Source organism: Anomaloglossus baeobatrachus, chromosome 12, assembly GCF_048569485.1.
Source record: "Anomaloglossus baeobatrachus isolate aAnoBae1 chromosome 12, aAnoBae1.hap1, whole genome shotgun sequence".
Classification (NCBI taxonomy): domain Eukaryota; kingdom Metazoa; phylum Chordata; class Amphibia; order Anura; family Aromobatidae; genus Anomaloglossus; species Anomaloglossus baeobatrachus.
The window spans coordinates 144,449,717-144,473,833 of NC_134364.1; the positions used below are offsets into that span (position 1 = coordinate 144,449,717).

The window sequence follows — 24,117 nt, forward strand, 5'->3', positions numbered from 1 at the left end:
GGGAGTTTCTGATTTACATATTTTGCAAACATTTTGAGATATAATGGCTATGTTTTTTGTATGCACTTTATGGATTGTCTGTATACGTCATTTGGGACACTATCCATAGTCATAGCCCTTTGTATTATTTTTTGTACAATTGATTATGACTTGCCTCATATTTATTCACGAACTCCTTTCTGCAAACATCTTGTAATAATTGCACTTTTCTGAAATTTGTTTTCCCTGAGCAAACAATTTTTCCTATCATTGTACTGTAATTGCTGCTCTTTTTTCTGCTGTCGTTTTTGTGGTACAAATGCACTTTTTCATTACTGTCTACCTTGCCTTTTTAATTTTATATTAATACATTTTGGATTTTATTCTTTAGTATTGGATATTCTCTTGATAGGGCTTGTATACCTGGCCTGTAGAGCTTCTCACAACTACCCATGACAGAAGGTTCTGGGCTGAAACCTGCCATATTTATGGGTCATACCTTAAACTGCAGCTTTGGCAATGTTTTTATTACCACAAAACAAGCTGGAAGGGGCATGTAGAAATGTGGTGGGCACAAAGGAACTGACGAGAGAGACAGAGGGAGAAATGGAGCAGAAGAAATGGAGCAAATAATTAGGAGGGGGAAGGGGGTGACCCCGGGAGGTACACAGGGTGGAGGGCGCTGGATAAGCACAAACAGCGGACAGACCTCTGATGATAGTACCAACACGATATCTGCCTCCCTGCACCATGAGGAAGGAGACTCTCCTGAGCCACATGTGCCTTCTGTACAGTACCCTCACAGGTAACATACCAACATGCGACCTCTTCAGAACTGCCCCTATGTTTACAATCTCCTACTGCTCATGGATTAGCTTGTGCTTTCCATTATTGTGGATTAGTAGATTATAAACTGAAAAAGAAATCCATGGTGGAGACTCTAGTATTCAGTATGCCTTGGGTAACAGGATGCTTGGTGTCAGCATGGCTGGGTAAATGGTGTCCATGGAGTTATGCATGATTGGGATTACTGTCCTGGTGGTCACCATGGTAGGAATGATCAGTCCCAAAGGGTAAATTGATGGGGGGGGGGATAGATACCTAAAGATGAGCATGTGTTGGGTGATTTTGTCTTATGGCTCAGTATAGAATGATAGGGTCCTTAAGATCAAGGTGTCTGGAAATGGTTCCCAAGGTTAACTTGTTATGGTGATAGGTAATTTTGGATTAGCATTGCTGGAGGTAAATGGTCTTAATAGTTGGCATTGCTGGAATGAAGGGTCCAGAGGACTAACTTGTCCATGGTGATATGGGGGTTGCAGGTCAACATACCATAGTAACATAGTTGGAATCCATTAACATTCCATTGGCTGTAATGATAGTATCCTTCAGGTTACCATGGCTGGGGTGAAAAGGAGTTGGAGGTTAGTATAGCTGGATCTTTGAAGTCAGGGTGATATTGCCTGGGAGGTTGGCATGGTTCTAGTGATCTGCTCCTTGTGTTTGGAATGGCTGGTGTGATGGGGTTCCTAGAGGTTAGCATTTCTGGGGTGATTGGATCTTGTAGATTTTCGAGGTTGAGAGTAATAGCTTCTTGGAGACTTGTATAATTGGTGTGAATGTGTCTTAATGGTCAACATGGCTAGAGTGATCAGGTCCAGTAAGTTGGCATGGTTTAGGTGAAAGGGTCGTAAATGTTAAGTTATTGGGGGCGATGGGGTCCTAGTGATTAGCAAGGTTGTGTTGATGGGGTCTTGGAGGTCTGTATGCTTGTAGTGATGGGAACTGAAAATTACCTTGTAATAGGTCATAGGGCCCTGGAGGTTAAGATGTCTCGGGTGAGGGGTCTCAGAGGTTGTCATAGCTGTTGATGGGGTCCTGGGGGTCTGCATGGTTGAAATGATGGGATTTTGGAAGGTTGGGGTAATGGAGTTTTGGACAGATATTGAAACCCTCTGTGCTTCTCTACCCATAGATATTTGAGTCTTAGATAAATTTGATACCATTGTTTTATGTAGGTTTTTTACAAAATACAAATTTTTAAGTAATATGAAACTTTGAAAGGTTGTCACTTTTTGGTGGCCAGCATGGGACAGACTGCTGGAGAACCTTTTATCCTTGTGTATGAGAACAGAGGGTGAATGGCTTGTTATACATTGGTGCAGATACTTTTGGTTACTGTTCAAAGGCCAGGTGTAAAGGAAGCATTGTTGGTCTCAGGTTATTCATCTTAATTTCATTAGATGGGACACAACATTTCCCATAAGGACCCTTTTGAAAACCTACACCCAGGCAGACATGCCAACATAAATAATGATGAGTAACACTAAAGTAATTTCTCCACTGGTCATTCTGTAAATGGACTCTATAAATATGGACCTTACAGGAGTTATTGTAACTTCTGCCTGGAACCACAGGCTCAGACTGGCTGTAATGGACAGGAGAGCTGCTCACAAAGCAGGACCCCGAGAACCTGAAACCCTTTAACCCCCTATACAGGGATTTGGAATTACACAAAGCCCCGGACATCACTACCTGTGGTAAGCTGCAGTCTGAAGAGAGTAGTAGCCAGGCAGGGTCAAACTGGGAAATGCAAAACAGAGACAGAATCAGGCAGGCAAGGACGTAATCAGAAAACAAAGCAGAGGTCAAATCCGGATCGGGCAGCGAGGTACAAATACGGCAGGCAGGAGAATAGTCAGAGAGCATACTGGGGTCAAAGCAGGAGTCAATAATCAGAGCAGGGGGGAACCAGATTCTCGCAGGAATACAATCCGTATCTGGCAATGGCCAGCAGACAGAAGAGGGGATAAAAAGGGTGTGGTGTCTTCCCATTGGCTGAAGCTGAATTGTGGCAACCTCAGCTGGAAGACAGACACCACCTACACTCAGCCAGTGGTACTACAGGCACCAGGAAAACCCATGCAACAACAATTTGAAAAATATATATAATTTATCAAAAAAGGAGCAATAAATCCAAAATCAAAATATGAATTTTTATTGAAGAAAAATATTAAAATTTACCAAAAACATTAAAAGAGATGTGTGCTGAAAAGAAAAGAGGACATAGCGGCATAGCAAACAAAATTGCACATAATAATATCCGAATTAAGATAGAAAGTGACTGGTGCGTGAGTTCATTAAAAATTAAACTATCTCCCCACATAAATACATTCACCACGGTATACAGGCAATATGTATAAAGTGTCCAAGTGCATAAAATTGCACATAGCCCTTATTAAATAAATAGTATGTATCAAGGGAATATAAATATAAAAAAATATCAAAGCGGGGATGCTAATACAAAAATACAGAACACTCAATAGGTCACACAAAAAATGTGAATCGTTATATGTGCTGTGCAAGTAACGCAGTAGTATAATGTTGTGAATGTATTACCAAACTCTGTCAATAGATGGGGCTAATCCCAAAGCAACATAGTGCTAAGCGTTGTATGGAGGTAATATAAATTATACCGCATATATACAAAAATAAAATTCACAACACAACAAATGGCAATTACCTGGGTACAAATCAAATGTGCCGCCGACCTCTTGCCCCGATGTATGTTTGCTACTTCCTGGCTTCAACGGGGGGCGTCCTGGGTACAAATCAAATGTGCCACCGACCTCTCACCACGACATACGTTTCGCTACTTCCCGGTTATAACGGGGGATATGCCTGGGTACAAATCAAATGTGCCGCCGACCTCTCACCCCGACGTACGTTTCGCTACTTCCCGGCTTCAGGAAAACCCAACCTAGTGTATGAGCGGAGCCTGCGCCCACCAGAGCCATCGGCACCTACTCCTCCCCCATCACCAGCACAGTCCACAGCGGGAATACGGCAGCGCCTGGTGACTGAAGCAGAAGTCGCAGGAGCGGACTCTGGTGAAGACTTGACAGATATGTGGTGATCAAAGTGGAGATGGAAATAAAACTGCCCCTACTCTACAGATTCTGGATGGCCGCAGAGGCCAACCTAGACCATAGACCATTGTGTGTGAATGATGATATTTTGTGACGGGAACAATCCAGTCAGTCTGTAGAAGATGATCTGTTGTGTTTTGGGGTTGTTAGATGTGATTAGTGTAAAGCTTTTTATGTAAAAGATATATTTGCGTCTCAACATTGGAGTCCAGACCAGGCCACAATTCAAAATGGACCTGGAAGGAAAGATCAGGATCCCATCAATAGAGTCCAGACCTAGTTATAGAACAGGGCACACCAACAAAAATCCACAGATATGGTACCCACCAGACCACAGAGCAAGCATGAAGGACAGATTACTCAGAAAATGGCAATAAATTCTGGATTATCAGATGGATTACTTAACATCCAAGATCCTTCAAGTGGCAAACATTCTCAGTGTCAATATTACTTTTGTGTTTGTGTGGGTTTTGGACTTCTGCAGAGTTCAGGGATCAGTTGCAACCATTGTTAGCCCTTTGTGTGGTGTGTCTTGGACCCGATGGGCTTGTCCCACTTCTTTGTCCTAACCATTTACTCAGTTACAATTTGTGAATTTCTGAGCCCATCTGAGGAGCTGCTCACATCCTCGCAGTATGTAGCAGGGATACCGCATGGGTCTCATACACATCCCTTCCCAACTATCAGGTTTCAGGCAGCCATGTTGGTCCTCTGTTTAGACGCTTCCTATTTCTGTTTCTTGATTCTTGGATCATTGATACTTAGGATCTGGTGTAGTAAGTAGTAAAAAGGTTTAGCCCAAAGGGGTTTGCAGCATTAAAGCAAGCTGGCTGGTCTGTGTTACGGCGCAGGGCTCCTTCGTTTGTGTCTCATATGTCTGCCTTTGTATTGCAGTAGGTGCGGCAGTCAAGGTCATTGTAAATACTCCCAGCATCCAGGTGACAAGAGGTGGACGTGTCCTTCTCCCTTGCTCTTTCAGAACCACAGCAGCCCTCAATCGCCTCAACATCATCTGGACTGTGTCCCCACTGCTGCATCCACAGCAACCCCTGCAGGTGGGTAGCTCATGCCCCCATGTCACTGTATACTCCATGCCTGTCAATGATATGAATATGTGACATTCTTCCATACAGGTCATCTCGTATGAACAGGGTCAGATCGTAGAAAGCCTAAGTGATTATTTGGGAAGGGTCACATTTGCTTTCCAGCCAACGCAAGATGCTAGCATCATCCTTAATCATAGCCGTGTGTCTGATACTGGGACCTATCAATGCACTGTCATCAACCCTCCTGATGGGGCAACACCCAACATTGGTCTCGTTGGCCTTACAGTGCTTGGTAAGTGACACTAAATAGAAGCTTCCTCATTTCAGAGGCCATTACCTCACATCTATCCATCATTGTGAGATCATCACCCTTACAACACCACCATCAGAGAGGAGATGTCACTCTAACAACACCACCGTCAGAGGGAAAATGTCACTCTAACAACACTCTATCATATAGAGAAGTAGTTACCCTGACAAAATTCCATCATAGAGAGATGCTGAAACCCTCATGACATCCATGTCACATAGAGAAGTATTCAGCTTAATGACACCCACAGGAAGTCACCATCCTAACAACACTCATTGATTACAGAGAATTTGTCTTCCTGACAATTTTGAAATCATTGAAAGAAGTAGTCACTTTGACAACAGTCCCATAATGGAAGGACAGAGAAACGGTCAAAAATAAGGTATATCTAGAATAGCTGTAGAAAGACTGCATAAAGCAGAAAATACTGATGGGGAACTTACTATCTGGACCAAACTTTGGGGGGATTGGTGGGTATTAAGGAGACAACATGTCATATAAGTGGCAATATACTGTGGAGATATTATACTGTATAGTGGGGGATGTACTGTGGGGACATTATACTGTGTGGGGGAAAGTACTATAAGGATATCATACTGTGTGGCGGGAACGTACTGTGAGGACATCATACTGTGTGTTGGGGGAATATACTGTAAGGACATTATACCATGTGTGGGGGGACTGTACTGTGAGGACATTATACTGTGAGGGGGAATGTACTGTGGGGACATCATACTGTGTGTGTAGGTAATGTACTGTGGGGACAATATACTGTGTGTGGGGGAATGTGCTGTGGGGATATTATACAGTATGTGTAGAGAATATACTGTGGGGACATTATACTGTGTGTGGGGGAGCTGTCCTTTGGGAACATCATACTGTGTGTGGGGGGAATGTACTGTGAGGACATTATACTGTGTGTGGGGTAATGTGCTGTAGGGACATCCTACTGTGTCTGGGGGAAATGTACTGTGAGGACATTATACTGTGTGGGGGAATGTGCTGTGAGGACAGTATACTGTGTGTGGGGGAATGTACTGTGGGGACATTATACTGTGTGTGGGGTAATGTGCTGTGGGGACATCATACTGTGTCTGGGGGAAATGTACTGTGAGGACATTATACTGTGTGGGGGAATGTGCTGTGAGGACATTTTGCTCTGTGGGGGGGAATGTACTCTGGGGATATCATACTGTGTGCGGGAGAATGTACTGTGAGGACATCATACAATGTGTAAGGGGAATGTACTGTGAAGACATTATACTGTGTGTGGGGAGGAATATACTGTGAGGACATTATACTGTGTGGGGGGAATGTGCTGTGGGGAAATCATACTGTGTGTGGGGGGAATGTGCTGTGGGGACATAATACTGTGTGTTAGGGGACTGTACTGTGGGGACATTATACTGTGTGTGGGGGGAATGTACTGTGAGGACATTATACTGTGTGTTAGGGGACTGTACTGTGGGGACATTATACTGTGTGTAAGGGGAAAGTACTGTGAGGACATTTTGCTGTGTGGGGGGAAATGTACTGTAGGGACATTTTACTGTGTGTGGGGAATGTACTGTGAGGACATTATACTGTGTGTGGGAAGGAATGTACTGTGAGGATGTCGCGGGCGGGGAGGAGGGTGTCAGCACACTACGCTCACCCCTTCTGCTCGGGTCCGGCGGCTGCTGCTCAGTGGTGGCTCGAGCTGTGGGCCGGATCCCGGGGGTTTCTCGAGCGGCACTCCTCGCCCGTGAGTGAAAGGGGGTGTTGGGTGTGGGGATAGTTTATTGTCCGTGACGCCACCCACGGTTGTGGTGATTTCACCACCGCTGCTCAATATGGGGATCCCGGGGATGGTGATGCGGAGCAGCCAGGTGTTGTGTTGCCCCTCCGTGGGTAGGGGTTGGTGATCCCGGGGCCCGGTGATGAGATGGGAGATGCAGGGCCTGGTGGGTGCAGGGACGCAGGGGCAGCGCTGTGCCTTGCGGCACTGTGGTACTCACTCAGCCTGAGACACTGACACAGTTCTTAGTAAAACACTCGGCTGGATGGACGGGTACCCTCAGACGGCTGCGGTTGTTGTTTCTCCCCTGACCCAGTTTGGTGGTGTAAGTCCTTTCTTCTACTTCCGTGCACCCTTCTCCTGCACTCCGGCTTCCAGCTGGCTCCCCGACTCTGTACCGGGGGGCCACTGCCCAGCCCCGGCTACCTGCGGTTCCACCAGCTGTCTCCCCGGCTCCCTGCAGACGGCACCTAGCGTCTGCCGGACTCTCTCTACGAGGCCCTAGGCTCCAACCTAGGCCCCTGGCTCTGTCTGCCTCTCTGCAGACCTTCACTCTTCCTCTCCTAGGACTAGACTGGGCTTGTTTCCTGCCTCAAGTCAGCTCACTCCAGGGTGGGCGTCCCCATCTCCTCACTCCGCCCACCTGGTGTGTCAGTCTGAGGCAGAAAGCAGGTCACTTTGGGGATGTCTGCTGTGAACTGCTGGGGGTGGGGGTGTGTGTGTGTTGTTACCTGTGTCCCCTGGCTTGTCCAGGGCGACACATTCCCCCTTAGCAAAATGCAGACCGTCCTCGGGCTGCCCGTCCATCACCGGTTTTATTTTTCTTTTAAACTGCAAAAGATCAAAACATTAACACAAGCATTTTCAACCCTCCCGAAACGGGATGCACATTACTTTAACGTTGCTTTAACAGTCCAACACTTTTAATAATAACAGGGTAACGGTTCCTTCAGTCACCCACCCAAATAACCTAGCCTTGGTGCTGCCCCTAAAGCCCAGGCAGCACCCCTTGACCCCAGTCCAGGAACGGCTCCAGATTGGTCAACGGGACCGGTACTTCGCTGCCGTTGCGGCCGGGCGGACTGCCGGAGCCGTCGTCATCTCCGTCGCGGCCGGGCGGACTGCCGGGGCCGGTGGCAGGGTGGTGACGAAGGTGAGGCCTGGGGACCCCAGGTCTGGGTCCTCCCCCACAGACGCTGCGGGCGCCGCTACCGGTAACAGGGGTAACGGGTCGGTGCATCACTGCGGCGGCCTCTTCCAGGAACCAAATGCTGGCAGAGTCATGGCGTCCCCGCTTCCACAGCCGCGGTTCACATGCGGCCGGACGCCATCCCGTCCCCCTTAGCTTCTTTTTAGCACTTCCTGCTTCAGGGGGCGGGGCTCCACTTTCGCGCCTTTCCTGCTCGGGGAAGACGCTCGAGCGGGAAATTTTCGCGCCAAAGATGGCGGTTTTACAAACTTTTCGGCCGGACACCTCCGGCGGTCACAAGGCGCACCTCTACCCAACGGCAGAGCGGTAAGATCCTGTTCGTGACGCCAAGTTGTCGCGGGCGGGGAGGAGGGTGTCAGCACACTACGCTCACCCCTTCTGCTCGGGTCCGGCAGCTGCTGCTCAGTGGTGGCTCGAGCTGTGGGCCGGATCCCGGGGGTTTCTCGAGCGGCACTCCTCGCCCGTGAGTGAAAGGGGGTGTTGGGTGTGGGGATAGTTTATTGTCCGTGACGCCACCCACGGCTGTGGTGATTTCACCACCGCTGCTCAATATGGGGATCCCGGGGATGGTGATGCGGAGCAGCCAGGTGTTGCGTTGCCCCTCCGTGGGTAGGGGTTGGTGATCCCGGGGCCCGGTGATGAGATGGGAGATGCAGGGCCTGGTGGGTGCAGGGACGCGGGGGCAGCGCTGTGCCTTGCGGCACTGTGGTACTCACTCAGCCTGAGACACTGACACAGTTCTTAGTAAAACACTCGGCTGGATGGACGGGTACCCTCAGACGGCTGCGGTTGTTGTTTCTCCCCTGACCCAGTTTGGTGGTGTAAGTCCTTTCTTCTACTTCCGTGCACCCTTCTCCTGCACCCCGGCTTCCAGCTGGCTCCCCGACTCTGTACCGGAGGGCCACTGCCCAGCCCCGGCTACCTGCGGTTCCACCAGCTGTCTCCCCGGCTCCCTGCAGACGGCACCTAGCGTCTGCCGGACTCTCTCTACGAGGCCCTAGGCTCCAACCTAGGCCCCTGGCTCTGTCTGCCTCTCTGCAGACCTTCACTCTTCCTCTCCTAGGACTAGACTGGGCTTGTTTCCTGCCTCAAGTCAGCTCACTCCAGGGTGGGCGTCCCCATCTCCTCACTCCGCCCACCTGGTGTGTCAGTCTGAGGCAGAAAGCAGGTCACTTTGGGGATGTCTGCTGTGAACTGCTGGGGGTGGGGGTGTGTGTGTGTTGTTACCTGTGTCCCCTGGCTTGTCCAGGGCGACACAAGGACATTATACTGTGTGTGGGGGGAATGTACTGTGAAGACATACTGTGTGTGGGGGAATGTACACTGAGGACATTATTCTGTGTGTGGGTGAATGTACTGTGGGGACATCATACTGTGTGTGGGGGACTGTACTGTGAATACATTATACTGTGGGGACATCATACTGTGTGTTTAGGGAATGTACTTTGGGGACATTATACTGTGTGGCGGGGCTTTACTGTGAGGACATCATACTGTTTGTGTGTGTATGTGAGGAATGTACTGTGAGGACATCATACAATGTGTAAGGGGAATGTACTGTGAAGACATTATACTGTGTGTGGGGGGAATGTACTGTGAGGACATTATACTGTGTGTTAGGGGACTGTACTGTGGGGACATTATACTGTGTGTAAGGGGAAAGTACTGTGAGGACATTTTGCTGTGTGGGGGGAAATGTACTGTAGGGACATTTTACTGTGTGTGGGGAATGTACTGTGAGGACATTATACTGTGTGTGGGAAGGAATGTACTGTGAGGACATTATACTGTGTGTGGGGGGAATGTACTGTGAAGACATACTGTGTGTGGGGGAATGTACACTGAGGACATTATTCTGTGTGTGGGTGAATGTACTGTGGGGACATCATACAGTGTGTAGGGGGACTGTACTGTGAGGACATCATACAGTGTGTAGGGGGAATGTACACTGAGGACATTATATTGTGTGTGGGTGAATGTACTGTGGGGACATCATACTATGTGTGGGGGACTGTACTGTGAATACATTATACTGTGGGGACATCATACTGTGTGTTTAGGGAATGTACTTTGGGGACATTATACTGTGTGGCGGGGCTTTACTGTGAGGACATCATACTGTTTATGTGTGTGTGAGGAATGTACTGTGAGGACATCATACAGTGTGTAAGGGGAACCTCTTCCCTCTGTACTGGTCTGTCTACTGTAACTTGTATATGTATTCTGTATGTAACCCATTCTCATGTACAGAACCATGGAATTAATGGTGCATTATAAATAATAATAATAATAAGAATTTACTGTGGGGACATTATACTGTGTGAAGGGAATGTAGTGTGAGGACATCATACTTTTTGTTGGGGAGAATGTACTGTGAGGACATTATACTGAGTGTTGGGGGAATGTACTGTGAGGACATCATACTGCATGTTTGGGAATATACTGTGAGAACATCATACTGCATGTGGAGGGGAATGTACTGTGGGGATATTATACTGTGTGTGGGGGGAATGTACAGTGGAGACATTATACTGTGTGTGGGAGAATGTGCTGTGGGGACATTATACTGTGTGCGGGGAATGTACTGTGAGGACATTATACTGTGCATGGGGGAATGTGCTGTGGGGAAATTATACTGTTTGTTTGGGTACTGTACTGTGGAGACATTATACTGTGTGTGGGGGGAATGTACTGTGAGGATATTTTGCTCTGTGGGGGGAATGTTCTCCGGGGACATCATACTGTGTGTGGGGGGAATGTACTGTGAGGACATCATACAATGTGAAAGGGGAATGTACTCTGATGACATTATACTGTGTGTGGGGGAATGTACTGTGAGGACATTTTGCTGTGTGGGAGTAAATGTACTTTGGGGACATTATACTGTGTTGGGGAAAAATACTGTGAGGACATTATACTGTGTGTAGGGAGGAATGTACTGTGAGGACATTATACTGTGTGTGGGGGGAATGTACTGTGAAGACATTATACTGTGTGTGGGGGAATGTACTCTGGGGACATTATATTGTGTGTTGGGGAATGTACTGTGAGGACATAATACAGTGTGAAGGGGGAATGTACTGTGAGGACATCATACAGTGTGTAGGGGGAATGTACTCTGGGGACAATATTCTGTGTGTGTGGGCAATGTACTGTGGGGACATCATACGTTTTGTGGGGGGAATGTACTGTGAGGACATTATACTGAGTGTTGGGGGAATGTAGTGTGAGGATATCATACTGCATGTTTGGGAATATACTGTGAGGACATCATACTGCATGTGGAGGAATGTACTGTGGGGACATCATACTGTGTGTGGGGGGAATGTACTGTTGGGACATCATGCTGTGTGTGTGTAGGGAATGTACTGTGGGGACATTATACTGTGTGTGTACAGAATGTACTTTGGGGACATTATACTGTGTCTGGGGGGAATGTACCGTGAGGTCATACAATGTGTAACGGGAATGTACTGTGAGGACATTATACTGAGGTTTGGGGGAATGTACTTTGAGGACATCATACTCTATGTGAGGGAATATACTGTGAGGATATCATACTGCATGTGGAGGAATGCACTATGAGGACATTATACTGTGTGAGGGGGAATGTACTGTGGCAACATTATACTGTGTGTGTACGGAATGTACTGTGGCAACATTATACTGTGTGTGGGCGACTGTTCTGTGAGGACATTATACTGTGTGTGGGGGGAATATACTGTGGGGACATCATACTGTGTGTGGGGGAAATGTACTGTGAGGACATCATACAATGTGTAAGAGGAATGTACTGTGGGGACATCATACAGTGTATAGGGGGAATATACTGTGAGGACATCATACAGTGTGTAGGGGGAATGTACTCTGGAGAGATTATTCTGTGTGTGGGGGAATGTACTATGGGGACATTATACTGTGTGGGGGAATGTACTGTGGGGACATTATACGGTGTGGGGGGAATATACTGTAGGGACATCATACTTTTTGTGGGGGGGAATGTATTATGAGGACATTATACTGAGTGTTGGGGGAATGTACTGTGAGGACATCATACTGTGTGTAAGGAGAATGTACTCTGGGGACATTATTATGTGTGTGGGGGAATGTACTATGGGGACATTATACTGTGTGAGGGGAATGTAGTGTAGGGTCATCATACTTTTTGTGGGGAGAATGTACTGTGAGGACATTATACTGCATGTTTGGGAATATACTGTGAGAATATCATACTGCTTGTGGAGGGGAATGTACTGTGGGGATATTATACTGTGTGTGGGGGGAATGTACTGTGGAGACATTATACTGTGTGTGGGAGAATGTGCTGTGGGGACATTATACTGTGTGTGGGGGGAATGTACTGTGAGGACATTATACTGTGCATGGGGGAATGTGCTGTGGGGAAATTATACTGTTTGTTTGGGTACTGTACTGTGGGGACATTATACTGTGTGTGTGTGGGGAATGTACTGTGAGGATATTTTGCTCTGTGGGGGGAATGTTCTCTGGGGACATCATACTGTGTGTGGGGGGAATGTACTGTGAGGACATCATACAATGTGAAAGGGGAATGTACTGTGAGGACATCATACAATGTGAAAGGGAAATGTACTCTGAGGACATTTTGCTGTGTGTGGGTAAATGTACTTTGGGGACATTATACTGTGTTGGGGAAAAATACTGTGAGGACATTATACTGTGTGTGGGGGGAATGTACTGTGAAGACATTATACTGTGTGTGGGGGAATGTACTCTGGGGACATTATATTGTGTGTTGGGGGAATGTACTGTGAGGACATAATACAGTGTGAAGGGGGAATGTACTGTGAGGAAATCATACAGTGTGTAGGGGGAATGTACTCTGGGGACAATATTCTGTGTGTGGGGGCAATGTACTGTGGGGACATCATACTTTTTGTGGGGGGAATGTACTGTGAGGACATTATACTGAGTGTTGGGGGAATGTAGTGTGAGGACATCATACTGCATGTTTGGGAACATACTGTGAGGACATCATACTGCATGTGGAGGAATGTACTGTGGGGACATCATTCTGTTTGTGGGGGAAATGTACTGTGGGGACATCATACTGTGTGTGTAGGGAATGTACTGTGGGGACATTATACTGTGTGTGTGTACGTGTCACGCTCCCCGTGTCCCAGCACCACTCCTTACTCACTGGTCCAGTCCATGTGTCCACCGGTCATGGCTGCCGCTCCCGCTCTTGCTCCCCAGAGTCCTGTTCCTGGTCTCAGGAGTCTGATTCTGACTAATGTTCTGTATAGAACCGGGCCGCGCCCACTCACCTGATCTTATAGCCCCAGCACTGCTGCAACAGGAAATGACCTGAGGCTATGCTGAGTATATAAGACTGGCCTCTCCATGTGGGCGGCGCCTGATCATCACTTGTGTTTCTATGCCTTGTCTTGTGAGCTAGGTGCTCAGGTCTTTGTTCCTGTTTCCTATTACTGCCTTAAAGTACGCTGTGACCTTAGTGACCTGGTCCTGTCTTTGCTTCCTGATACCTGCACCCGTTCCTGCCACGTTAGTGCTCCAGCTACCGTGTACCCTGCCCTCCAGGTGGGGTGCTCGGTCCAGTGGATGCACCTCCTGGGCATACCAGTCCTCCCTGGCCCTCACAGTATGATCAGGCCATGGATCCCGCTGGAGCACAGGCCATGGATCCCGCTGAGGCACAGAAATCAGAGCTGGCTGAGCTGCGCCAGGAGCTGGCACAACAGCGTGAAACCCTGAACCGGATGCTGAAATTCCTGGCGTCCGTGGACCACCGGTTGTATACGCTGCAGACCGCCGCCTCGTCCACGCAGCAACCAGTCTCCAGGTCTGAACCAGGTTCCTCCACAGCCTCGCAACTTCGCCTTGCTGCTGTCACGCTCCCCGGGTCCCGACGTCGTTCCTCACTCACCTCTCTGGTCCCCGGGTCCCCTGCCTCCAGCCACACGTCCTCATCGGCACCGCTCCCTGCTCTGGCCTCCGGCACATGGGCGTCGTGCATGTGCATTAGGGCACGCGCGCGGTCACTGACCTCCTCTTAAAGGCCCTGCACTCCCTAACAGGATATTGCATCAGTCAGGGTAAGGTATATTAGGAACTTCCTGCCTGGAGGGCGTCGCCTGTTCGTCGAGTTCTGCAAGCTAGAAGTCCAGGTCCCTTGTGCCTTACTCGTACTAAAACTTTGTCTCTTCTGTAGAGCCTGCTCTGCCTCCGTAACCGGTCCCTGAATCCAGTATTGCCAAGAGGTTCTCCGGTGTCCGTCGGCGGGGAATCCAACCACCGTTTCGGCAGCCTGTGCCTTTCTGGTATCTCCGACTTCACCCAGCTGCCTTCCCGTCACACCCAGCTAACCCGGATCCCGCCTGAGCTTCCTAACCGGCACCCGTACTGGACTCCCGTAATTGTCTCCGAGGACTCTGTGGCTCCAAAGACTCCGTTTTACCCTTTCCCTGTGGGACGCTACCCTGGTTCCGCTAGTACTCCGGCTACCGTGTACCTAGGCCCTCTGGTGGGGTGACTGGACAGTCCCTGTATAGGGGTTAGCTCCAGGTTGCTTCACTGGGGCAGTACGGTACACGGCCCAGAGGATCCACCATCTCCCGGACCTAACAGCTGCTCCGCCTCACTACGCAGGGGATCCCAAGTCCTGCCGAGGCTTCCTGAACCAGTGCTCCCTGCACTTCCAGTTGCTCCCGCACTTGTTTGCCTCAGACCAGGCCAAGGAGGCGTTCCTTATGTCACACCTGGAAGGCGAAGCCCTGGCCTGGATTAACCCCCTGTGGGAAAATGAGGACCCGATGATCACCGACATCCAGGAGTTCCGGCAAGCTTTCCGAAGTACCTTCGATGAGCCCAGACGAACTACCGCAGTGACCTCTTCGCTTCTCCGGCTACGCCAAGGGACCCTGATCGTCGGCCAATACGCCATCCAGTTCCGCAGGCTCGCCTCTGAGCTGGGCTGGAACAATGAGGCATTGACGGTGGCCTTTTGGGAAGGTCTCTCTGGCCGCATCAATGACGAACTAGCCGGCCGTGACGTTCCACGAACCTTGGACGCTTTGATTTCCCTGGCCACCCGGATTGACCTCTGTTTTCAGGAGCGTATCAAAGAGATAGTCCGAGAGAAGCGACCATTTTGCCACGTCTTGCCCCCACAGAAACCTACCGCACCCTCGTCCCTGACTTTCCGTGAATCGTCACCAGAACCCATGCAAGTGGACCGTCTGACCCAAGCCAAGCAACGCCGTGCAGAACGGCTCGCCCGGGGCCTGTGCTTCTATTGCGGAGACGGTTCACATATGCTCTGTTCTTGCCCGGTGAAACCAGGTAGACCCCAGGTCCAAGGGATGGTGGGAACCGCCACCCTTGCCACCGAAATCCCTTTGGTTCCAGTTAAACAGACTGTCCGGGTGACGACAGACGGGACCCGGTTTTCAGCTGAGGCCCACATCGATTCTGGGGCGACAGGCAACTTTATCCACCAGGCCATGGTAGACAAATACCAGGTCCCTGTCACCCCGCTGAAGAAGCCTCTCTGGTTCACCTCCGTAGACGGCAAACCGCTCTACGAACCTGTCCGGTATACCACTGAGCCCGTGAACCTCCAGGTTGGCACTTCGCATACAGAGACCATCGCCTTCTATGTGATCGCAAGGATGGCTTCTGAGCTCCTGTTGGGCCTGCCCTGGCAGAAACTCCATGACCCTGTTATTAGTTGGCGCTCTGGCGCGATTACCCACTGGAGTCCCTTGTGCCACGAAACCTGCTTGCAGCCTGTTCCTCAGCCCCTGGCACTTGACTCAGTCAAGCTGCAGGATCCTGAAGAAGAGACGACGCCATCCAGTGTCGTTCCATCATCCCCAGTCTCTGAGACCTTGATTCCACCATCTTCTGGAGATGAGACTTTGATTCCACCGGCTGCCCAGGATGAGACATTGTCTGATACCCGGTCCAAGACGCCCGATCCGGTCGTCCAAGATTCCAGTCCGGCTTCTGACTGTCCTTCCCTTTCCGTTGCCTCCCTTGCCGCTGACATGGGTTCCCCGATACGGGACATAGTGGCCATGAAAACGGTCCGGGGTAAGCAGTCCTTCCTGGTTGATTGGGTGGATTGCGGTCCTGAGGCCCGGTCCTGGTTGTCCCGGAAGTACGTTGCTGCCCCTCTTCGGTGTGCCTTCCTGTCTCGGCGGGGGAGAGGGGGGCTTCGAGGGGGGGTACTGTCACGCTCCCCGTGTCCCAGCACCACTCCTTACTCCCTGGTCCAGTCCATATGTCCACCGGTCATGGCTACCGCTCCCGCTCTTGCTCCCCAGAGTTCTGTTCCTGGTCTCAGGAGTCTGATTCTGACTAATGTTCTGTATAGGACCGGGCCGCGCCCACTCACCTGGTCTTATAGCCCCAGCACTGCTGCAACAGGAAATGACCTGAGGCTGTGCTCAGTTTATAAGACTGGCCTCTCCATGTGGGCGGCGCCTGATCATCGCTTGTGTTTCTATGTCTTGTCTTGTGAGCTAGGTGCTCAGGTCTTTGTTCCTGTTTCCTATTACTGCCTTAAAGTACGCTGTGACCTTAGTGACCTGGTCCTGTCTTTGCTTCCTGATACCTGCACCCGTTCCTGCCATGTTAGTGCTCCAGCTACCGTGTACCCTGCCCTCTAGGTGGGGTTCTCGGTCCAGTGGATCCACCTCCTGGGCCTACCAGTCCTCCCTGGCCCTCACAGTACGGAATGTACTTTGGGGACATTACACTGTGTCTGGGGGGAATGTACTGTGAGGACATACAATGTGTAAGGGGAATGTACTGTGAGGACATTATACTGAGGTTTGGGGGAATGTACGGTGAGGACATCATACTCTATGTGAGGGAATATACTGTGAGGATATCATACTGCCTGTGGAGGAATGCACTATGAGGACATTATACTGTGTGAGGGGGAATGCACTGTGGAAACCTCATACTGTGTGTTTATGGAATGTACTGTGGCAACATTATACTGTGTGTGTGTGGGCGACTATACTGTGAGGACATTATACTGTGTGTGGGTGGAATATACTGTGGAGACATAATACTGTGTGTGGGGGAATGTTCTCTGGGGACATCATACTGTGTGTGGGGGAAATGTACTGTGAGGACATCTTACAATGTATAAGAGGAATGTACTGTGGGGACATTATATTGTGTGTTGGGGGAATGTACTGTGAGGACATCATACAGTGTATAGGGGGAATATACTGTGAGGAAATCATACAGTGTGTAGGGAGAATGTACTCTGGAGAGATTATTCTGTGTGTGGGGGAATGTACTGTGCGGACATTATACTGTGTGGGTGGATTGTACTGTGGGGACATTATACGGTTTGGGGGGAATGTACTGTGGGGACATCATGCTGCATGTTTGGGAATATACTGTGAGGGCATCATACTGCATGTGGAGGAATGTACTATGGGGAAATCATACTGTGTGTGGGGGGAATGTACTGTGGCGACATTATACTGTGTGTGGGGAATGTGCTGTGGGGACATTATACTGTGTGTGGCTGGAATGTACTGTGAGGACATTATACTGTGTGTGTAGGGAATGTACTTTGGGGACATCATACTGTGTGTGGGGGGAATGTACTGTGAGGACATACAATGTGTAAGGGGAATGTACTGTGAGGACATTATACTGAGTTTTGTGGGAATGTACTGTGAGGACATCATGCTCCATATGGGGGAATATACTGTGAGGACATCATACTGCATGTGTAGGAATGTACTATGAGGACATTATATTGTGTGAGAGGGAATGTACTGTGGGAACATCATACTGTATGTGTAGGGAATGTACTGTGGCAACATTATACTGTGTGTGTGGGCGACTGTACTTTGAGGACAATATACTGTGTGTGGGGGGGGGGGGGGGAATATACTGTGGAGACATAATATTGTGTGTGGAGAGAATGTACTGTAAGGACATCATACATTCCCCCAACATCAGTATAATGTCCTCACAGTACATTTCTCCCACACACAGTATGATGTCCTCACAGTACAACCCCGCCATACACAGCATAATGTCCCCGCAGTACATTCCCTACACACACAGTATAATGTCCCCACAGTACATTCCCTAAATACACAGTATGATGTCCCCACAGTACATTCCCCCACACACAGTACAATGGATCCACAGTACATTCCCTACACACAGTACATTTCATACACACAGTTATATGTACTGTGAGGACATTATACTGTGTTTGGGGAGGAATATACTGTGAAAACATTATACTGTGTGTGGGAGAATGTACTGTGAGGACATTATACTGTGTCGGGGGAATGTACTTTGAGGACATTGTACTGTATGGGGGGAATGTACTTTTAGGAGATCATACAATGTGTAAGGGGAATGTACTGTGAGTACATCATACTGCATGTCATGGAATATACTGTGAGTACATCATATTGCATGTGGACGAATGTACTTTGAGGACAGTGTGTGTGTGGGGGTATGTACTGTGGGAACAACATACTGTGTGTGTAGGGAATGTACTGTGAGGACAGTATACTGTGTGTGGGGGAATGTACTGTGGGAACAGCATACTGTGTGTGTAGGGAATGTACTGTGGGTACATTGTTACTGTGTGTGTGTGTGGGGCTGTACTATGAGTAATTCAAAGAGAAGAAAAAGAGTTGCTGTATATAGGGATCAACCAATGCTATTTTGTTCAATTCAAAAAAATAATTTTATTGGTACAAAATGTATGCATACATAGAATCCACACAAGACAATGAAAGGGTTAAAAACATTTAAAATATGAATAATCAACGAACACCCCAATACATAGTTCTATGTCAGGAACCTGACACCAAAATCCCGAATACAACTATACTAGATGTACCGTACAATAATAAATCCAGGTTAGGATGCAGAACATATGTGTAATCTGTTACTGCAAACCATAAACCATATTGTATTTAAACGTATAGCATTCTATCTGACACCACCATTGTTGAATGCAGTATATCAATTATAGACCACCAGCAGGACAAATGCTAAAACCTTATATAAAGGAAATCAATGTACCACAGTCACCGATTTAGCAAGGTACAACACCGACTATCCAAAAGCGTCCAAGATAAATCACCAGGTTATATTACTGCCTGCTAGAGGTCCAAATTTAAAGCAGTGCAAGGTCCCAGGATCGGTGTAAGTATGGGGTGTTGCCCCACACGTATCGACACAGAGAATGTGGCTTCCTCAAGGGCCAGAAAATTAGTGATACCATCACCGTTCATAGTGCAATTTATCCCCTGAGCTGAGTGTGGAGACATGGGAGTCAGTGGGTGCTCTCGTCCGCTGGCCCGGCCGCCTTTAGAAAGACAGCGTGGCCCAGGGCTCATCCCAACTGAACACCGACCTCCTTAACCGTGGGCAGAACACTACTCAGACAACACAGGGTGAGGGAACCACAATATTTAGACTTTATTGGATCCCCAAAATATTAACGGCACATAGCACATAACCAGCAAAACACACAAATGTAACAGGCAACAGTCTCACCCTTCCGCTGGCTCACCAGGGATTAGAATGTCCGTGCCTCAGAGCTTCCAGGGCTACTTACTCCAATCCAGCAGCACCCCGCTTTTGGCGGGCACCCACCAAGACTGGAATAACGCCAGATTTAGGAAGCTGGCTGAGGTCTGCAAAGTCTGTAGCCAGGTGACCAAATTGTCCCAACCTGGGTTTCTTCCTTAAGTAGTCTCTGGTGTGATGATGTGATATAATCCTGAGTCAAAATCCGGAGTCGAAATCCCTAGACTGCAGTTATGGTCTCCAATCGGAATCGGAGTCCCTAGATTGAAGCCATGTAGCCAAGTGATCCTCTAGTCAGAGACAAAGTCCCTAGACCGAGTCCACAAGGCATCCTGGTTCTGATCCCCTAGCCAGCTCCTAAGAGCTTAGACTGGATCATGCAGCATCCATCAACAACCTGTTGACTCCAAGAAGTCACCTTTTAAAGCCATAGCCTTCCCTTAGTATATACTGTGCCCTTATCAGATTGGTTGTACAAGGTTGCTTCTCTTATTGGATGAATTTCAAGCTATATTCAAATATCCAGAGACAAGGGTGAGACAGATAAATTACATCACATCAAGCAATTCACTTAGTAATACAATGGGAAGTTCGCATAATTGAGTTATCTGGGTGTCTGGCCTTCAGTGGCCAAAACAATTACATGAGTCAACAAAAACATCAATACTAAACTCCCAAGAGTCTTGTAGAACAATGAGGGATTATCCCCCATCTATAAACAAACTGTCTTCATGTCTGGCTGAATGTTAAGAAAGTTAACCCATTCGAGGCACTCAGAGACCATGTCGTCACACTGAGCACTTACCAGCTGTGCCTAATCCTGCTAAAGGGCCATGTGAGGCATTACATCAAAGCCCGGAAATAATCAGGTCAGTAAAACAAGTTGAAATAGCACCTGTCCCCACACACATAATAGAGCATGCGCGATGGTGACAGATCGGCGGTGGAAATATTCACTTACTCAAATGAAATCGCATACACTAGAGAAGTAGTAAATCAATTCTCATACATTTACCCACCAAAATACAATGTTTATCAAGAGTGAATAAAGAGAAATGTGAATGTCGTCACATTCCTCCCCCTTCTTAATATTAGCCAGACAGGATGGGTTTCCGATCATCCTTCTCCTCTTGATGACATTGTCCTTTCTAATGGTGAGGTGAGCAACAGAGGCTCATATCTATACACTTCCCCCTGATTACCTCCCCCAGGTTGACCAGCCATATTGCGGACAAGCACTAAGGTGGGGTCCATGAGTTGGGCCTGCATACATTTCTTACTATCAATCTTCCCCCAGTCAATAGCCACAGTCTGTTTAGGCTTACTCATGGTTGTTGGCTCAGAGGTGGATGATGGAGACTGGGAATATGAATAATCCTTGTAAAAGATGTTATAAAGATCCACATCAGGGTCCTGCTCAGCTTGGAAGTGGGTGATGGCTGCTACAGACTGGCTGGATAGTCCTTGTCCTAGTTCATACTCCAAAATAACTGGTGTGAGCAGGTAATCCACAAGCCCACCTCTGGGTGGTATCTGAAACAACAGGCTTGGTGGGGCCATCCATGAACCCCACTTCAACTTCCTCCTGGCTAGTTCCCGAAATAACAGAAGTGGAAAGACCATCCATGAGCCCTACATCCACTTCCTCCTGGTTAGTCTCCGAAATAACAGGTGTGGGGAGGCTGTCCATAAGCTCCATATGGACCTCCTCCTGGTCAGACCCCAAAATAACAGGTGTGGGGAGGCTGTTCATAAGCTCTACATCAGCCTTGCTCTGGTCAGTCTCCACAATGACAGGTATGGGTAGGCTGTTCACAAGTCCCACATCGATCGCTTCCTGGTTGGTCCCCAAAATATCAGGTGTGGGGAGGCTGTCCACAAGTCTCACATCAACCTCTCCCTGGTCATTTCCCAAAATAACTGGTGTAGGGACGCTGTCTATAAGCTCCACCTCGACCTCTCACTGGTCGGTCCTTAGGTCCAACTGCACACATGCCAGAGGGATGTCCGAGCGCTGGCCCTCAGCCAGGGAGATGGATAATTGGGAATCTGGAAATGGACGTCTGGGGAAACAATAACTGGGCTTACCAGGGTAATGGAGGAATCAGTGTCTCGTAGTCCCTGGCTCTGTATGTATCAGACCTTGTCCGGCTGAGCTGGCAGATGGGCTCCAAGCATGGGGCCTCGGTTTTGGAGACAATCTTTATCCATATGTCCAAGGCGCCCACATGTATAACAGCTTTAGATTGGGCAAGTCACAGGCCCTGTTTGTAGACCTTTGTTTTGGTGCAGCTTCTGCTGGGTAGCGGGGCCATCCTTCTCGAGCGGGTGGTGTTAGCAGTACGGCAGCTGGAACCCCATACACAAATTCCAGAACCCAAGCCTTCTCTTCTCTTGAGGATTTAGGCCCCAGTGCAGCCAACAACGCTGTGGCTCGGGCCATTTGGGACCAAGTTGATTCCCGATTGTCACTAGATCCATGATGTGACACATAGTTTAAATCCTCTGGGTCAATATCGGCGAGATCCTCATCGTCCTCTGCATCATTCTGGGCATCCCAACGGACTAATTTCCGGATCAAGCCCGACCGAGTGTCACCGTTTGTTACGGTTGCTGCGAGCACTAGAGACTATGTCCAGATTTCTTGCTACTGCACATGTGCGAGCGCTGGAGACTAAGTCCAGATTTCTTGCTACTGCACATGTGCGAGCGCTGGAGACTAAGTCCAGATTTCTTGCTACTGCACATGTGCGAGCGCCGGAGACTAAGTCCAATCTTGGAGCCATTGCACATGTGCGGGTGACATCATCGCTGACACGAGGTCACATGTCTCTGACACCTTCTATGCCGATTGGTCGCTGGTCATGTGCTTGTGACGTCTTGCTCGGTGATAGGCCAGCATGACGTCACTCCTGTCGTTCTGGCAGCAGATTGGCTCTGGTGTCCTCCATCTTGGATGAGGCACAGAGTCTATATAAGACCCTGACACACGCCGCATGGTGCTCAGTCCTCTTGGTTCATGCATATGAGTAGACGCTCTGTGCGCGTTCCTCTAGGCATTCCTCTGTCTATGCTAGGTGAGCGCTACCGGCAGGGTAGCGTTCTTATACCTTACAGCTTCGGCTGCTGTCCGTATCCTTACCTCTTAGGGGAGCGGACATAGGCAGGTGCCTGAGGCACATGGTCTGGCTGGGCCTTGTGATTCTACTCGTAGGTGGACGTTGCCGCTAGGGTAACGTTCCTTATACTGCGTCTGGCAGTTGTTCGTATCCTCGCACACTAGGGGAGCGAACAGAGGTAGGAGCTTTGTGCGGCTTACGCTGCTGTTCGTCTCTTTTGCACCACTAGAAGAGCGGACCTAGGCAGGTGCCATATCTAGGGGTTCGTGTCCTCGCACACTAGTGGAGCGAACGCAGGTAGGAGCTTTGTGCGGCTTACGCTGCTGTTCGTCTCTTTTGCACCACTAGAAGAGCGGACCTAGGTAGGTGCCATTTCGCACACATTGCCTTTGTCTCTGTGATTATTAACAGAGATCATTCCACACACCCTCCAAGTAAGGGAGGAATTGCTTTACTTACTTATTATATCCTTCTGTGAGTTAACAGAGGTATTGCACTCTGCCATAGTCTTCAGCAAAGTCTTTGCACGGTGGACCCTGACTGTCTGATACTCCTTTCGGTTATTATCAGACAGCCCCCCGTAACATTAGGACTGAGCCAAGGGTCTGGCAGTTATGGCAGAATATCAGCAGTTACACCGTTACATACAAGTACTTGAGTCACGGCTCAAGAGTATAGAGGATAAACCTCAGACCATGGTGACATCTGCACATGATCCTCGACTTGCTCTGCCAAACAGATATTCTGGCGATGCCAGATCATGTCGTGGTTTCAGTAGTCAGTGTCAGATACACCTAGAGGTCAACTCTTCTCGCTTCTCTACGGAGAGGTCCAGAGTAGGCTTTATCATCTCCTTACTTCAGGACAAAGCCTTAGAATGGGCGACTCCCCTATGGGAGCGCTCTGATGTGGTTACTCTGAGACATCAAGACTTTCTTGATGCTCTTAAGGCGGTATTCATGGGTCCGCAGGTTACCCATGATGCGGCCCTGAGACTGTTAGATCTATCTCAGGGTTCGTTATCCACTAGTTCTTATGCCATTGCTTTTAGAACTCTGGTGGCAGAACTAGATTGGCCAGAGAAGGTGTTGATTCCTATCTTCTGGAGAGGGTTGGCAGGCTATGTCAAGGATGCCCTTGCTACTCGTGAGGTCC

General features: G+C 48.8%; 1 protein-coding gene across 1 annotated transcript in view; it reads left to right on the top strand.

Annotated features, from left to right (window-relative positions):
- The first annotated feature begins 707 nt into the window (after positions 1 to 707).
- The window catches only part of LOC142257827 (immunoglobulin superfamily member 11-like), a 107,060-nt gene continuing 83,650 nt past the window's right edge, over positions 708 to 24,117 (top strand). The window contains exons 1-3 of the mRNA XM_075330063.1: positions 708 to 784; positions 4,803 to 4,963; positions 5,042 to 5,246. Coding sequence (XP_075186178.1) covers positions 730 to 784; positions 4,803 to 4,963; positions 5,042 to 5,246 — 421 coding nt within the window. The 5' untranslated portion in view covers positions 708 to 729. The remainder of the gene's footprint in view (positions 785 to 4,802; positions 4,964 to 5,041; positions 5,247 to 24,117) is intronic.